General features: G+C 36.7%; 2 protein-coding genes across 3 annotated transcripts; both read left to right on the forward strand.

Annotated features, from left to right (window-relative positions):
• Positions 1-580: 580 nt before the first annotated feature.
• LOC105769198 (probable protein phosphatase 2C 12) lies at positions 581-5,861 on the forward strand. Of its 2 annotated transcripts, XM_012589672.2 has the most exons (10): positions 582-821; positions 1,185-1,479; positions 1,789-1,960; positions 2,626-2,779; positions 2,863-2,926; positions 3,394-3,501; positions 3,962-4,087; positions 4,523-4,758; positions 4,947-5,149; positions 5,246-5,861. In XM_012589672.2, the coding sequence occupies exons 2-10, from the start codon at positions 1,282-1,284 to the stop codon at positions 5,269-5,271; spliced, it is 1,287 nt and encodes a 428-aa protein (XP_012445126.1). In that variant the 5' UTR covers positions 582-821; positions 1,185-1,281; the 3' UTR covers positions 5,272-5,861. The 2 variants fall into 2 exon arrangements, with proteins under 2 accessions (XP_052487394.1, XP_012445126.1); XM_052631434.1 differs by having other exon boundaries at positions 581-821; positions 4,947-5,861.
• Positions 5,862-7,728: 1,867 nt separating this feature from the next.
• On the forward strand, positions 7,729-9,079 carry LOC105769202 (BRI1 kinase inhibitor 1). Its single transcript, XM_012589677.2, has one exon. The coding sequence runs from the start codon at positions 8,005-8,007 to the stop codon at positions 8,950-8,952; it is 948 nt and encodes a 315-aa protein (XP_012445131.1). The 5' UTR covers positions 7,729-8,004; the 3' UTR covers positions 8,953-9,079.
• The last annotated feature ends 2,203 nt before the right edge of the window (positions 9,080-11,282 follow it).

Raw genomic sequence — 11,282 nt, forward strand, 5'->3', positions numbered from 1 at the left:
TATGGTATATTGATCTCTTTTAGATAGGTTTTTATAAAAATCGCAACATTGATATCAATCTATTAATATATGACTGTAATTTCTTTTATACATGGGTACTAAATCAATGAGGTTTTATAAAAATAGTATAGATATTTCTTTCCTTCTGCATGCTCCGCCCGTTTCGCCGTTTTGTAAGGAGCTGCAAAATTGACATAGACTTCGTCCCTTTGTGAGATCTACCTTAATACACCTACGCTACGCGTCGTTTTGTTTAACCGTCTGCCAACCCTCTCTAGCTCGGCGACTTCATTTAAAAAGAGGAAAAAAAAAAAGGGAATGGGTAAACGTGTGGCCCACGAATATATCTCGTTGTGGGCCAAAGTCCGGAAAAATTTTATTTTCTTATATATATCTTTTGATTCTTATCCGACGGTTCAAAAATACCCCGCAGCCCGTGGCTAGGAGCATAAATTTAAAACGACACAAAGCCTTAAAAACGGCTCCGTTTCCGCCACGTCAGATATTAGAAAAAATGAAAAAAAAAGGGAAAATCAAGAAAGAAAGCCGCTTCAATTCCGCATCGTTAAAGGGAGCGTTGTTCATTTTTTTTTCCTGCTGTTTTCATTTCTCTCTCTCTCTCGCTCGCTCGCTCCAAAGAGTTGGTTCTTTTCCAATCGAGAAAGAATGGAAAATTTGAAGGACGCCGGGATCCGTATCTCTCGATCGCAGCGACTAATGCAATTCGCCGCGTCTTCTTCATAGTCTCTTCGCGCCTAATCTCCCCCCGTCCTCTGCTATCCACGGATTTCTCTTCTTCATCATTCCCTTCTTTTCACACTGTAATTTTATTTTTCCCTTTTATATATATTTTCCATCTTCTTATCTGCATTTCTCTTTTACGAATCGAGATTCCTTCTCTTTTTTTCTTTTGCGGTTAACAGATTTATAGAATCTTTTTATAATGTGTTTTTTTTTTGGTCTACATTGACTCTCTCTCTCTCTCTCTCTCTCGTTTTTGATGTAAAATCTGATCGTTTAAATTTTATGTTAATCATATTTTCTGTTGTTTTGTTGAAGATCTCGATTTTTATCCCAGTCATTGCCGTGTGTATATGTAAAAGATGATCATTGATCGATTCATTTTTCTTTTATTCCTTTGTGATGAGATTTGATCATTGAAGCCTTCGTTGTGTGCCTTTCAGGCTTTTATAATGGAATTCATGGAGAATTAGAGGCATTGCATTAGGAGGACGACTTTTAGCTACTGGTGTGGTTTTTGGATTTGGAAATATTTTAACAATGTCCTCGAAAGGTGAACATCAAACAGTGCCGCTGTCGGTTTTACTAAAACGAGAATCGGAAAGCGAAAAGATCGAAAATCCGGAGATTTTACACGGACAAGCGAGCCAGAGCAAGAAAGGTGAAGACTTTACGTTGCTTAAAACTGAATGCCAAAGAGCAATGGGAGATGGCGTCGCCACATTCTCAGTTTTCGGGGTATGAATTTTCCGTCTCTTATACTAGCTATTTAAACGGTAACCACATTCTAAATGCTCGAGCAAAATCGCCAAACTTTACCATAAAACCTTTTTATTTGCGTCTCTAGCATATAAATGTTTAAAAGTTTTGGTCTGTTAGGTATTTTGGTGTTATAATCTGTACAATTTGTTTTGTTCTGCGAAATCTTTTTGCTTTAGGAAATCCTTGGGAAGAGGCTTTTTAAAGTGATGCAGCCTCGATCTTCTTTATTTTTCTACTTTTTCTCTTTATGTAGGTTGGCTTGCTAAATCCTTTCTTTTCTTATAGCTCTTTGATGGACACAACGGGTCTGCTGCTGCTATTTACACTAAAGAGAATCTCCTTAATAATATCCTAAGTGCTATTCCTGCGGATCTTAATAGAGATGAATGGGTTGCTGCGCTGCCGAGGGCTCTGGTTGCAGGCTTTGTCAAAACAGATAAAGATTTTCAAGCGAAAGGTATGAGTTGTTTTCTTTGCGTAAACATATCCGAGTATATGTTTTATGGGATAACCTTTGGACAGAAAGGGAGTAGTTTGCCAGACAAAATTCTAGTTTTATTAGATTTGCACACTTACTTCAGGAGTGGTTGATACTATCACGCAAATTATATCCTATTTCACCACTAACAATTTAATTTTCTCCCTATCATTTTATTATTATTTTTGGTGCTGCTTTATCATTAAGATTCTCCATGGAGAAGACTGTGTTTATATAGAGGAAGAGTTGCAGTTTGGAAGTTTTACTGATTACTTAGGATGTAACTGGGGCGACTGTTTGGTTATGTGCTATATTATGTATGCTTTCTCTTGTATGAAAAAAATGCAGAAAACAGATTTGTAGATGTTTATTTATAGATCAGCTTGTCCCATATTTGTATGATCTTATTACAGTAGATCTTTAATTTATGACTATTTCCCCTCTATTTAGTTAAGATGATTTTACTTAAGCATATAAATTTATGTACTTAAGTATGTAATTTCTTTCACCCATTGAGTGGGAGAAGAGAAACGTGTAATCAAGTAGTTTTTTTTCCTTTTAATTTTTAAAATTTGGGTGATAGCTTCTTGGGTTTTCTCTTGCATGTTTAGTAATTTATATGCATGTTATGTTTTTGTTTCCAGCAAAAACATCGGGAACTACTGTGACCTTTGTGATAATAGATGGATGGGTTGTAACAGTTGCATCTGTTGGTGATTCTCGTTGTATATTTGAATCGGGTGAAGGTGGAATATATTACTTGTCAGCTGATCATAGGCTTGAATGCAATGAAGAGGAGTAAGTTATCAACATAGTGTTTACCGGATTTTTGAAGTTTCCCCTACATACCGATGTCATAGTTTCTGTTTTCATCTTGTTAGGAGGGAGCGGATCACTTCAAGTGGTGGTGAGGTTGGTCGGTTAAATACTGGTGGTGGTACACAGGTATCTTCTCTTCCATTACAATTATGCATCTTGATGTTTTTGAGTGTTGTAACAACAATCTTGCTAGATTCTTATCCATTTATTTCCATCAGTGAAACTTAACACCCTCAATATATAAATTCGGGTGAATGATTGTGCTAACAAATACTTGGAAATACAATGTAGAAGCTAGTTTCAGGCTTCAGTTGGCTTCATGGAAAAATTGTACCAAAAGAACTTATATGATAATTGATGTGAATTAGAGGATTCCTTAGTAAAACTGGCTAATTGTAGCTGTAACAAATGTAATTGGCAACATTTTTTCCCCATATCTGTCTCGTTTTGATGCAGGCTTAAAAACATGATATTGATATGCTGATAAATTGGTTCTTCGTAGAGTATTTCAGTATCTGCAGTCAAGTACAAAACCTTATTTGAATAATTGTATGGATCGAAGTGGGCAACTTAATGGTAACATTGTTTTGTAGATTGGTCCTTTGAGATGTTGGCCCGGAGGCTTGTGTCTGTCACGTTCTATTGGTGATATGGATGTTGGGGAGTACATTGTTCCTGTTCCATATGTAAAACAAGTAAAGGTTTGTATTTCATGGTCTAACTGAATATCGTTTGATATCTGTAATTAGCCTGTCTGCAATTTTTATTGAACTTCTGTGCTCAAATAGTGTTTTCTGTACATTTCCTTTCAGAGCACCTTGTTAAATTAATTGTTAAATTAACTAGTCCTTATGGATAAGGACCTTGTTATATACTTGGCTAGAAATGGACATCATTGAACTTAGGACAAATATCTTCTCTGAACTCATGATACCTTAAGCCTGAAGGACGTAGTTGAGCCATTAATTTCATATCGTCATGTGTTCTATACTTGCACATTGAAGTGCTTTGGCCTTCACTTTTTTTTTTTACTTCTCATTCAAAAGGTGCTAGCTGTTTCACCATCCTAGCTCCCTAATACCCATCTCCTCAATTAGAAAATCTTCTCAATTGTTATTGTTATTAGTAGTTTATTTTTACCTACTTGTTTATTTTCTGCAGTTGTCTACAGCTGGTGGTCGGTTAATCATCTCTAGTGATGGTGTTTGGGATGTGTTATCAGCTGAAGTAGCTCTAGATTGCTGTCGAGGGATGTCACCAGATGCTGCAGCTGCACAGATTGTGAAAGTATGCTCCTCAATTACTTTTGTCTAAAAATTTGACTTGTCCAAGGGCTAAGCTTCCCATGCACCTTGGTAAACCTGACCTGATTTGAATTGGGCCTTCTTAAAGCTTGGACAATGTTCTTTTTAAAGCTTGGGCTTGGCCTGGGATTTTTTATTAATAAAATATTTTAAAATAATTTTAATTGTAAATTTATTTTAAAAATGATAAACCAAAATCTTACTTGTGGCTTGATGGGTTGGGCTGGTCCTTGTGCAAGGATTTTAGATGTCCATGCAAGTCCAACCCATGCACACATCTAGTCTACATTATGCTCCCGGGAGCACTATTCCCACCTCTTTTTCCTTTTGGCCAATTCGCTATGCCCTTCTGGCTTTGCGATATGTTAGTGACCGCTGCCTTTCTTCATTGCTTCTGACTCCTTGGTCTGACAAGCAGGAAGCTGTACATACAAAGGGTCTTCGAGATGATACAACCTGCATTGTTGTTGATATCTTACCACTAGAGAAGCCATCTGCTCCTTTGCCACCACCAAAGAAGGCTGTAAAAGGTAAGTTGAAGGCCATGTTTCGCAAGAAGCATTCTGAGGCATCTTCTCAGTCTGATAAAGAATACATGGAGCCAGATGTGGTGGAAGAACTATTTGAGGAGGGATCTGCTATGCTTTCAGAAAGGTTTGTGCTTTTGATAATAATTTATTCATTTAAACATGAAGTTTTTACTTCAAGTGTCAGATTAACATCTGGCTTGCACGTGCTTCTATTCTTTCTATCAGCTGTGTGGGTCATAGCTTGCTATGAATGAGGAGACGAAAAAGTAGTTTGTAGTTTTATCTTATTAGGAACCGTTCTGTTGAATGCAGGTTTGCTACAAAATATCCACTGTGCAACATGTTTAAGCTGTTCACATGTGCAGTCTGTCAATTAGAGATGAAACCTGGAGAGGGTATTTCAATTCATGCTGGGACATCTAATTCAGTAAAGTTGCGTCCATGGGATGGTCCTTTCCTTTGCTCTACTTGCCAGGAGAAGAAAGAAGCCATGGAAGGGAAAAGACCATCAGGAAGTAATAACAAAGCTCTCCTATATCTTCTCCCCCCTTTGCAAATTTATGGTACTAAAAGATCCTTGAATATCCTTTTCTTGTTTTCTCTGTTTTCAGGTAGACATGGTAGTGACAGCGATTAGCTAGACCCCCCAAATTACTGCAGCATTTTATGGGCGCTAACAATTGTTTCAGAGGTGGTCGTAAATGGGAAAGATATCACAATCATATACTATAGTAATTTCCTTCAATTTCTTATTGGGGGGTCATGGAGCATTCTGGTCCACTTTCAACTGAGGGTTCATTTCCATCTATACTCAAGCCAGAAGAACAAAGTTCAGATATGTGTTTAGATTTTTGTTTTCTGGGTTCCAAGTAAGAAGACTTGTGTTTAAGTCGAGTGAAAATGGAAAAAGAAAAAAAATTAAAAAAAGAGAGAAGATATGCTTCATAGGTAATTCCATTTTTCCATCGATGTCCATCCCATTGTATACCAGTCGCTCCAGTTCATAAAACTAACATTAAATGATAGTGGGATTGAAGTGTAATGCTTATAATATATAGGGAATTTGTCAGAAGTTAGGAAAAGCTTTGCATGATTAGTTTGCTGAATGAAATTTGTTCATGTTGTTATTTGTTCCTTCCTTCGACAAGTGGGAAGTTAAATCTTTGGAATGGAAATTTTTATTAATTCTATTATTTCTTAAGAAATGTAATGCAATGCATTCTATTATTTATTTGTTTCAATATTATTTTCTACTGTTTTGATAAATTCATTTTAATCAGCTCTGCCTGTGGTTGGTTGATCTTTTAGCCGTAAATACACGTATGCTTGGTCTGTGTATATGGCTTTGATCTTTTATGATAACGGTACCTAATAGCTGGATCCTGCCTTGTCTGAGGATAGATATGTCGAAAACTGGAATTGTTCGTGTATACCAGTTGGGGCCAGCTTTGCTGTAGGGGCGAGTAGAAGAAAATGCTTGGCTGGAGGGTGTTTGGCTTTAGTCAACATACATGTGAAACTCGCTTTCAAGTTCCTTAGATGGGCAAGTTTCCTACATCTTCCCTCATTATTCACGGTATTAGAGATCAAAAACTAAATATAAGCAATGGAATTTTCTAACATGAGATATATAATGAGATATATAACATTTCTTAGAAGGTAGAGAGTGGGGGATTGTTGGGTTTTCTTGTCCTTAGTTAACTATTAGAGAAAGTGTGGAAGGTATTGAGTGGACAGAGGCAAAGGCAGAAAAAGAACCGACCCAAGGAATAAAGATAAAGGATCTTAATTATATGGGTTTTGAACGTGAAATATTTGTTTTATGCCCTGTTTTGTTCACAACCTTCCCTTCTTATCTTTATAGAAATCGAATAAGATTATTATTTTTTTGAGTGGCTCAAGTGGCAAAGATGAGTCTGTCAGTCCAAAATAATGCCTCCATGATTAAGATGTTGACCTTAACTAAATGAACAAAAATTCCCTCATGGGCTACTGATCTTGGAAGGACCATCTTTGTACACGTGCGTCTGGGTCTACAACCATCTCACCTAACTGTGGAAGTCTCTGTGTGTAATCGGACGCTTCAAACTAGCTGTCACGAGACCAAGCGCAGACATATCTGCACATGGTTTTCCTTTCTTCTTAAATTGACTGATGAATGAAACTTTTGCCCCCAACAAAGCCTGCTTTGCTTTGCAATTAAGCCTCAAGTCTTTCACCGTAGACTTAATGATCATCTAACGTTTAATGGTGGGGTAGTCATCTCTGCACCTACAATTTAAACCATTTGCATTTATACGGATCTAGGCCGTACTCTCTTTCTAAATTCTTAAAACAAATTAATTTAATTTTCAACTGCACAACATGTTTATTATGATGGATCACGACGCTATTCTCATCTCTTTTTCAATAAACCCAAAATAATAATTATCAAAATCAGCTTACAACTATTGAAAGTGGCATGTCAAATCGTGTCCTTTCAAAGAGAAATTTTGTATAAATGCATTTGAATTTATTAAGAAAATGTGTATGTTGAAGTTGAACCATGCAAGTATTAAATATGAACCCTCAGCTCAGACCTCTTGATGACATCATTTCCAAGTCAAGGTGACAGATGAGCGTTGTTGAAACCTCGTTTTACACGCACAAAAAACAACAATATAGTAGAAAGAAATCTTAAGAAACATACTACTACTCTTTTTTTTCTCCCCACGGTTAACTTGCGTGCAAAAAGAGAGGATAGGTTATTCCCGTAAAAATGAAAGGATGATAGTGTCTGGTTATTATATTCAAATCTCAACTTTCTAAGATTCTTCTTGGAATGAATGCACATCTTTCTGTGTGTACTGTGTAGTCTCAAGATGATCCACTTTAAACATTTTTTCTTTTTTCCCTCGCCATTCTTATTGGCAGAACAACTCACATATAGAGAATAAAGTTTTTTAAGTTCTTTTTTTGCTTTGCCATACCATCTGCCTGTTGTGGGCAAATTTGGATGTTTGTGATCTAAATTTCTTTGTTGGATTTGGCAAGGACCCACCAACCTTTTTTGATTCATAATCTGCTAATTGTATCATCTCATCTCCATAGTGCACCAATGGCCACCGCACCACCACCCTTTCTATCTATTGAAGAATAATACATAAAAAAGTAACCAAATATATGTCCCATTTATACACCTCTCTCTCTCTCTCCCCTCCACCCATTGCCTCCTAATCTCTTTATCCCCCCCCCGCACACACTCTCTCTCTCTCTCACAAACACACACACACACACACACACACACACACAAAAACAAACCATCCCAAGGGAGAAATAGTTCATTTCATTTCAGATAACCAGATATCGTGGAGGTAGCTTAATTACAATCATGAATGGTTACCAGCAGCAAAAAACCACGGAGCAAGTCGTAGACAGAAAGCATGGAGAAGGCAAGTTAAAACAAGAACCAAAAGAAGGGTCAGCAGATAAGCAATCTCCTCCTGCTTCACCTCCTTCAGCAGCTTCCTCTCCTTCCCATGAATTCTCCTTCACAGTTGTCTCTCTCCACTCTTCGTCTAACAGTGTCCCTGGTAAAACCAAAACCCCACCTTCAATGGCCATCGATTTGTCTCCTGCGGATGACATTTTCTTTCATGGTCATTTGCTCCCTCTCCACCTCCTTTCCCACCTTCCAGTCTCTCCACGTTGCTCTACAAATTCATTGGATGGCTTCAACGGTCCCATAACAGATGAACCAAAACCTGATAAACCCAACACCGGTTGCAAAAGCAAAAGCGACAGCAATATCAAAAGCAGCAACAAGAACCATGGCAAAGTCGGGAATCGTCCTCAAAGCTACAACATCGAAGCCAACGGAAGGCCAAAGTCCAAGTCTTTCACGTTATTCCGGTTAACAAGGTGGCACCACAAAGGGCGTGGCGTTAGAGAAACAGAAGAGAAAGAGAAGCACAAGACAAAGATGAGATTCGACTTGAGACATGTTTTGAAGAGGTACGTGAGGATGGTTCGGCCATTGTTGTTTTTCAGAGGAAGGAGAGATAACTGGCATCTCCAGAGGCAATCTCACTCGTTTTCAGGCAATTTAAGTTGGAAGAACAAAGAGAAAGAGTTGAGAGCAAGGAAAGGAAGAGGAGAGTATTATTCAGCTCCGGCTTCAATGAGGACATCGCCTACAAACAGTGGTCTTCTTGTTGCAACCACAGGTTTCCCTTCTTCAACCAGTGACAGCACCATGGAAGAGTTGCAGGCTGCAATTCAAGCTGCAATTGCTCATTGCAAGAATTCCATTCAAGGGGAAGACAAATTTAAATGCTAGGCATAATTTTGATTTTCTTCTGTTCATATGTTTATTCAACTTCTATCAATTTATATATATAGTTACATATTATCCTGTGTATAAAATGGTACAATATAAAGGAGTATGAGACGATTGCTTTAATGAATTTCTCTATCTTAAAATGAAAAACTGGTTCTTTTATTGCCTTTTACCTTGCAGAGTATGTCACAGTTTGATGAACAATTAACACAATTTCAACATCAAAAGATTTGAAGATTAAGAAATTAGTTCACATGATTCATTAGTTGCAGTAAATTAATACTTAAAGCTGTTAAATTCCAGTATGTTAAATATGAGATGCCATTTATAACGTATTTTATTTTCTTACTATTTTTTGTTTAGTAGAGCTTTGTTTTAATAATCCCTTAATGAACTCAAACAGTGTGATTAACCTCAGCACAGATCAAAGGTCACAAAATTTTCAGTAAAAAGATTAACAAATCATCATCAAACCTACCCCCTTTTTTCTTTTTTTTTTCATCTGGTCATTTTGCTTGAAATTTTTCGTTCTTCAGCATTGTCCCATGATTCAAACACTATAAGAGCCCACAGGAAAAAAGCAAAGTTAGAATCTACTGCAAGTAGGAGGAGGGAAGTAAAGCTAAACAGAAGAGCACAGTAGCTTTTTTAAAATCTTCAGTCCCTACAAGAAAAAAGGCAATCAAAAGGGAACAAAAAACCATTTATGGTCGTAGATACCCTAAAAGATCAAGTGGTACCAATGGTGGGTCTCAAAAAAGAGCTTGGGACACTCATGATGACTTGACAGCTTCAGAATTTCTCCAAAAGTACCAAGCACAACTAATTGCATATGCCTTCATCAGTGTTGGAAGCTAATTCATATCAAAGACATTGATTCATTTTGAGTGCCACAGATCTTAAGATCAAAAACCCATGATCATAATAAGGAGGATGATGATAGGTTGTAATGATGGCAGCACTTGTCTGAGTTTCCCCTTTTATCTTTAAGTGTATATATAAACTGCATAAGCTACACAGTCTATAAAGGCAACAAGATCTGCCATGCTCAAGATACTCATTTTTTTCAAGTATGTGTGCATGAGTTATACACATGCATGCATTGCTAAAATAAGATAAATAAAAACTAGTATTATTTTATTGGCTGGGATTTTAGATATGGGATGATTATATATCTGAAATCATGGAATTGACCACCTGGGAATTCCCTTTTATCAAACAGCATGAAAAACAAAGAAGCCCCACAAAAAGGTGATGCCTGCAGGGCTCAAGAAATAAATAAATAAACCCCCCATGATTGGAATTCTAAACAATCTTGATGTGAAACAGCCAGCATGTAAAAGTAATGTGCCCTTTTCTGGTCCATGGAATGTGTTAGTTTATTTTTCACTGTACACAAAAACAACAGAATCAGATTGTTTTGCAATGCTTCCTGGATATGGATTGTTTCATTTTAAACTTTTCCAGAAGAAAGTTACTGAAACAAACAATGAACATAAAGCATTTAACTTGAGAATAAAAAAATAGTGGCGCAGGGATATAAAATTCAATAAACATGAAAGATCAGTAAAATAAGAGCAAAGAAGCAACTGATTGAAGGGTACACTTTCCCCATCAATTATAAGGGAAGGGAAAGAGACATTGAGAGGTTTTTGTGGTCATATGATGTCTCAATTTCATTGGACTAACAAGAAAATCCCATGTCTTAGTGAAAATTTTCATGGAAGATTTTCTTTTGACCAAGGAATTTTTATTTTTCTTTTCTTTTTCCCCCTTCTTAAACTTGAATATTTCTGAATATCAGAACCAGTTTTTGTCATTGTGTCTGTGTTTTCTCTTGAAGTTTTTCAGAAAGAGAGAAACACAATAGAAGGAATAGACAGCTTTCTAACATATAGCAGTTGGAATAGAGTTCCAAAAAACAACAAGGTTAGGGGAATTCAATCATTTGATTAAAAATCTATTAATATAATTGCAAGCCCTGTTCATCAGATAATAACAACTAGCTGACAAACCACTGATTTGGAAAAACTGATCAGTTGAAACATCTGATACCAAAAAAAAAAAAAAAAGAAAACCCATAAGCTCACAACAATCCAAAGTTCAATCTGAGTTTCACCATGTTGACATCAAAGTAAAGATCTAGACTAGACTACTTACCCATCTTATAAGTTTATCATATAATCGATTGAGTTAAGCTGTCTTGGAATTTATTTGTCACCAACCATTCACCAGGAGTGAAAGTTGCATACATTTCTAGGTTATTTCTTTATATTATTGATTGGGCTTTTTAGATTGAATGATGTAGCTGTTTAGACCTCAGGGGACCC

This window comes from Gossypium raimondii, chromosome 5, assembly GCF_025698545.1.
Source record: "Gossypium raimondii isolate GPD5lz chromosome 5, ASM2569854v1, whole genome shotgun sequence".
NCBI lineage: Eukaryota > Viridiplantae > Streptophyta > Magnoliopsida > Malvales > Malvaceae > Gossypium > Gossypium raimondii.